Source organism: Macadamia integrifolia, unplaced genomic scaffold, assembly GCF_013358625.1.
Source record: "Macadamia integrifolia cultivar HAES 741 unplaced genomic scaffold, SCU_Mint_v3 scaffold94, whole genome shotgun sequence".
NCBI classification, from domain to species: Eukaryota; Viridiplantae; Streptophyta; class Magnoliopsida; order Proteales; family Proteaceae; genus Macadamia; species Macadamia integrifolia.
The window spans coordinates 8,431-14,859 of NW_024870588.1; the positions used below are offsets into that span (position 1 = coordinate 8,431).

The 6,429-nt window shown below is 36.1% G+C and overlaps 1 protein-coding gene across 2 annotated transcripts in view; it reads right to left on the minus strand.

Annotated features, from left to right (window-relative positions):
• The window catches only part of LOC122070527 (enolase-phosphatase E1-like), a 5,901-nt gene extending 2,435 nt beyond the window's left edge, over positions 1 to 3,466 (minus strand). Inside the window, exons 1-2 of one of the 2 annotated variants that reach the window (XM_042634703.1) lie at positions 2,876 to 3,466; positions 2,319 to 2,770 (exon numbers count right to left, since the gene is read on the minus strand). In XM_042634703.1, the coding sequence (XP_042490637.1) occupies positions 2,319 to 2,639 (321 nt within the window). In that variant the 5' untranslated portion in view covers positions 2,640 to 2,770; positions 2,876 to 3,466. Of the gene's footprint in view, positions 1 to 2,318 lie in introns of both variants that reach the window. The other variant, XM_042634702.1, reaches the window with a different exon arrangement.
• Positions 3,467 to 6,429: the final 2,963 nt, after the last annotated feature.

The window sequence follows — 6,429 nt, forward strand, 5'->3', positions numbered from 1 at the left end:
TTTTGGAGGGTTGTGTGGAGACAAAAAAGGATTTCATCTTTATAATCTCTATATCCTTTCACAGCCTGTGTAGATGGAAATGTTTTTTAGCTGCTCAAAATTCTTTTACCCTCAGCATGAGGTAATCAACAGATCAAGCACTATATCCATAGAACAAATTTAGGCTCTCTTTGGTTGGATTTCAATTTCGATTTCTGAAGGTGAATTCAATTTATGAGAATGATTAGTATGATTCGTGCACCCTATTTATAAGAAGAGAAAATGATGGGCGCGCTGCTGGGGTGCCCTCTCTCTCCCTCCCGCCTCCCCTCTCCCCTCTCCCCTTTGGAATGACCCCAATGCCCCTCCCATCACATCCCCCCACCAATTGGTTGAGCCACTAGCTCTAGGAAAGCTAGAAGAATGCCCAACCCTCTCCCTTATGAGAAATAAAAAGCAATAGAAATTGAAGTTACAACCTATTTCGGATTCCAATTTTGTCGATTTCACTCCCCCCCACCCCCCCTCAACAAAGGCATTTCCCTTTCCCCAGCCATCCCTACTAGCAGCCCTCCACCGACAGCAACGCCACCCCCCTCCTCACCACCCCTACAAATCCTCCCCAGGGCCCCACCCCTGCAACTAAACGGTCACTCACACCACCCCCACCACCAACTGTCCGTAAGCCCTCATCCACCGTCACCTCCCTTCATTGGTGCAGCCCCATCACTACACCCTCCCACCTCCCTTCATTGCACCCTCCAAAACTCAGCCCCAAAATGGATTTTTTTTGTGCAACCAAATTTTTTTTATTTTGCAACCAAAAATCTTCATCGACTTAATTTAAGAAACCAATCTGAAATTGAAATTGAAATCCAACCATAGAGAGCCTTAACAACCTGGAGAAACCCAGCACAATGAACAAATAAAGTGTACAGCAAATCATTTTATGAATGGATGCAGCAATTTCTGACCAACAGAACATCCCAGACGGCCCAAAGACAGATGAGCACCTTTTTCAAGTTGAACAACAAGGATACCAATACTTCTCTTGATGTCTAAGAGCTTCCATGAAGGAAATCCAGATTTGGTTGTAAAAATGTTTGTACAAACTACAGGGCATCCACCACAAGATGGATTGTTAGGCTTTCTCATTTCTAAAATGTGTGAAGCAAGACCACCCAAGTTAAATCAAACAAAATAAACGAAATAACTGATTTAAAAAAAAAAAAAAACAATGACAAAAGTTTGGCAAGTAAAAATGGCATTCATTACCCACAACCATGTTGATATTTTTTTAATCACACTACATGAATTATAAAAATTAACCTTAGGACTATGACATAGCACATCCTTTTATAACCATAATTCTAACTCAACATCCATAAACTTCAACACAAAGAAAAAGGGAAAGGAAAAGGGAACACAAACTGGCATGAATATCATCCATAGGAGTCCTAATGTTAGGACATTGAAGGATTTTTTTATTTACAAAAATAAGAAACTTACTGCACATGTGTGTTCCGCAGAGGGGAAATCCAATAGGAAAATATCAATAAGAAACTTCTTAAGAAAGAAGCGGACAGTTGCAAGAAAATCATTGATCAACTTGCAAGACAACAAAGTACTCAGATTCCCTAACGGTGAGCTCTCATTGATGTTAGATTTCAAGATTACAACCCAATCCATTCTCATGTAATTAACAAGGACCAAACTACGTGAAAGAGAGATGCCCGCTGAGTAGGACTTGAAACATAATAGGAATATAAGGTCATTAGCAAAGAATATCAGGTAGAGAATATGAATTGTTAAATATCTAAGGCAGTAATAAAATGACACAGTTTCTTATCCAGTGAGATAAGTACTTTTCGAAATCCATACATACAAAAATAAAACATCATTTATAACTACTTCACTCAGCATTACAAACTCAGGGATTATAAAATTACCAGTAATTTTCATCCCTCAAATTGAACCACAATCTATAACAAGAGAGAGGGGGAGGGGGAAACTCTTTGCATAAATATCTAACCATCTATATGTTCAATCACATGCATAAATTCCCAAAAAGAAATACAGAGATATCCCAAGTCAAAAACACTATTATGTGCAAAAATCCTAAAATAGTGTTACACGAACAACAATCCTATAATAGTGTCAATGATATACCGGATAAAGAGAAGATTAATCCATTTAATAGACCACGACAGCCGAAAAAACAACAGAACATCAAAACAACTGAGAGTGAATTGTGCACCTTCATCCCTACACACCCCTCCCGGAACAAAATGAGAAGTAAATTTTAAGTATATAGAAAATCAAGTGACTAAAACACATACCTCTAAGGGGGGAGAACTCTCTTTAATCTGCTGCGGTTCCGATGGGCCCCAGGCAGATTGAGGTGGAGCAGTTGTTGCGTAATAATCGTCGTCATCATCATCATCAACGTCAGCCCAGGATTTCACTGTAAGAGGCGTGGGTTGCCAGAAAACCTGCTGCTCCTGTTCCTTTGCTTGGCTTTTTGAAGATCCCTTGCTCTTTGAGGATCCATGCTCCTTGTCTGATTTCTTCTTTTTGCGTAGGCTTTCAAGAGCAGCAAAAACATTAGTACTACTTATCCCAATGGGGCCATCGTCCCTTCTGCTTCCACCTCCCACCATTTCTGTAGAGATCTCAGATGAGCCACAGCTGTGAAAAAAATATCGGCAAACTAAGCTGTCCAAAGCGCCGCAGTTTCGATCGTAGCCTAGGGCAACTTGAATTGCAGGCTCAGAAAATTAATTACTCGAAACTGGGGGAGAAGACAAACAGCCAGTCAAGTAATTAAAATTTCTCAGAGAATATTAGGGTTTCAAACCAAGAAAAAAAAAACAAATTGAGATCAACACTCCTATACCAGAAGCTGCTGCAGATTTCCGGGTAAATTTTTATTAAGACAAAATAAATAGCAATTACTTTGCCAGATTAGGATTGCCTAGAAGTTTGGGGTCTCTAGTTTCTACAAAAACCAGGAGTTTTCTACAGATTAGGGTTTCGAGAGTAAAACAAAGGACAATATAAAAACGACACAGATTATAGAAACTCCCAATCTCTCTCGGCACTGCTCTTTGAATTCTCAAAGAAATCAGATTTCTGCGGCCGGTACAGAGTTTTTGGGACAAATGAATTCAAGAAAGCTCAAAGAATATTAGTATTGATTTCTCCCAAACAAAAAAAGATAGAAACTTTTGGGGAAGATGAGATAAACGTTGGAAGAACAGAGATCTCGATTCGATGATGCGAGGAATGTGGAAACTGATACAGAAACACCGATCAGACTTTCGAATGAGAAGAGTTTCTGAAGAAAACAATGCCCTAAGAGTACCGATTTAGGGTTTCGAAGGCTATAAGATTGACATGAGTCCTTGTTTCGTCACCGAGAGGATTTCAGGGCCTCTCATAACGCAGCTGAAGAACACGAATACGAGAGTTTTATACCACGCCTTCTAGAGAGAGAATGAACACGACGAAACCCTCTCTCGCTCACTATTTGTACAAGGGTGATATTTAACGTGTTCTATAGGGGTAACGATTTTTATCCTACGCACCCCGAATCGTTGGTGGATAAGGTCTAGGCAAGAGTGTCAAAACCAAACTGAGCTGTTTACGTTGAAACCGTGAAATCGTTTAATAAATGTTTTGATTTTTGTTTCAAAATTAAAATTATTTATTTAAATAATTTAAATTGAAATAAATTATTTAAATGCTGGATAAATTAATTAATATATACATAGTAAATTCAAGTCTGTCAATATTAAGTGTTTTATACCATGTCTTCTAGAGAGATAAATTGTTTAGTGAAACAATCTAGGTAAGGGTGCTAAGATCAAATAGAAATTGTTTACCAAAATTGAATTGAGTCATTTACACCAAAATTGAGAAATCATTTAATAAATGGTTCGATTTTAATTTTAAATTTGAGATCGTTTAGTTCTATTTAGTTAAACGGCTTAAACCAAATCGTTTAAACCAATGATAAACCGTTAAACATATTAATATGTATATAGTAAGCCATTCAATGTTAAGTTTACATCCATTTAAAAAAAAAAAAAAAAAACTCAGTTTTAATTTAACAACTAGTAATTTACAATAAATAATTCAATTCAATATTAACTTTATCCATTTCAAATAAAAGAGTTAAAGGTAAGGAAGCCAATTGGACTAATGAAAAAAAAAAAAAACTGTTTAAATCGAAATCATTTATAAATGGTTTCCTTTTCAATATCTGTAAGTTTTTATTAAATTATTCAATTTTGGTTTCACCTAAAAAATCTTGCATCGAATCAAACCATTGACAATGGAATTGAGCCATTTTACATGTTTAGGTCTAAGCAAGGGTGTTAAATGGTTGGGTCTTCCTCGAGAAGATTGTATGGTTCGATTCGAATCAAGTTTAAGAGATAAAAATTAAAATTGAATCATTTTATTAGACAATTATATATGAAATCAAAACCAAACCTTTCATTACATGGTTATATGATTTCTAAACGGTTTCATAATAAATGCTGCACCAAAAAATCTAATCTCATATAAAAGCATAATCAATTTCATTAATGTGGGGTGAGGACATGAAGATGTTGAAGAATTAATAAGTGTAATTGTATAAAATATAAATCAAAATTTAATGGGTTTAATAGTTAAAACTGAAATTGAACCGTTCATTAAACCATCTCATTTTTTAAATCAATACTGAACCATTTACTAAACGGTTCCACGATTCCAATGTAAACGACTCCGTTTGATTTCGATAAAGGTTTCATTTTTGTTTTGACACCCTTAGGTCTAAGCTTGTGGACCCTGGTGGGGGCGTCATATGGGACAATTTTGGTTATATAGGCTTCTTTGTTCAACGTGTTTGGGACTGAAGGCTATTGTTAGGCCAGGGCTATACCAAACTAAACTGACTTCACCGTGATACTTCAGATGGGCGCATAAGGTATCGAGAGGGTATTTGGGAAAATACTAAAACCCTATATGATTTTGTGAACAGTAGGATGGTGGATGAACCGTCATCTATAGGTGGAAAACTTTCTCCAATAAGACAAGTATTCTTCATCAAGTTTGGACAACTCTTGTTAAAAAACAAAGCATCTCTTATTTGATCCTTTTTGTTTTGAATCGCCCTTCTCCCTCCCCTTTACACCTGAAAAAAAAAAGTCTGATCTAATTGTGAAGTTGCTCCATTACCACTTAGTGGTTTTAGGTTCGAGTCTATAAACAAACTCCCCACAATGTGGGGTAAGGTTGCTAATTGGTTCTATAATTTTGGGGTGAGAACTAGCATGATAATCAGCTAAAAAATCTAAAACCAAAACCAAACCAACATACTAATGGGTGAGACATTTACGTACAATCTTAAGTGGACAACCCAATGCCCTAATACTGAGGAGAATTTGATGAATTCTACAAATCCCAAGCTCCGATTTGGTCTATTGCCCAATCTCTCCACCAACTTATTGTCAATCGATCAGCTTCTCGGTGTCCCCCACGCGCTTCATTCTTTAAGGCTGTGTTTGGTAGCCAAGAAAAGAAAAAAAAATGTATAATTTTGTACTTTTTTCCCTAGGTTAATAATTTTTCTTTGCATTTAGTATGTCTTTCACCTATAAGAAGATTCCTCTTTTCAAATTCAAAATTCCCCTTGAGAATTATGAAATCTTCTTTTGTTCCTTCTAAAATTTTCTTGCTTAAAACACAAGAAAACATGAGAAAATATAAAAACATAATAAGACTAAAAATGAATGATTACACAATGATTACCCATATGTATATCTCTCTCTTAAAATTCAAATTTTTTTGAATTTTTTTCTTTTATTTTCTCTTTTCTCTTGGTAACCAAACGTAAGTACTCTTTTTATTTTCTCACAATTTCTTCTCTTTTCTTCTTTTTTCTTTTTTTTTTTCTAGATTCTTTTTTCTTTTCTCTTCTTCTCTTGGCTACCAAACATAGCCTAAATTGAACACTGATGCTGCTATTTCAAAGACTAAGAATGGAGTGGGATTTATCTTAAGGAGTTCTGAAGGCCTCCCCCATATGTGTTGTCTTTGAACCAATGGCTTTCTCTTCTATTCTACAAGGTGAAGCCATAGCAATTGGCTTGAGCCTTTTTCAAGTTATTGCTGAAGTGAAAATTGATAACCTTGAGCTAGCTACTCTCCTAAACAGTACCGGCTCAGACTCCAAGCTTGAAGTTTACAACATTCTTAAGGATATCAAATATTGGTCCACCTTTTTTTTATCTTGTTTATTCAAGTATGTTGCTAGGGAGACTAACAGTGTTGCTGACCCTAGTCAGGAAAGACCTATCCTTAGTTTGCAGGATGGATTGGTCTTCTTCCACTTCTTGGATTTCTAATTTATGTAAATTTGACTCCTTGTATTGGTTACGCATGAATAAATAGATTAACATT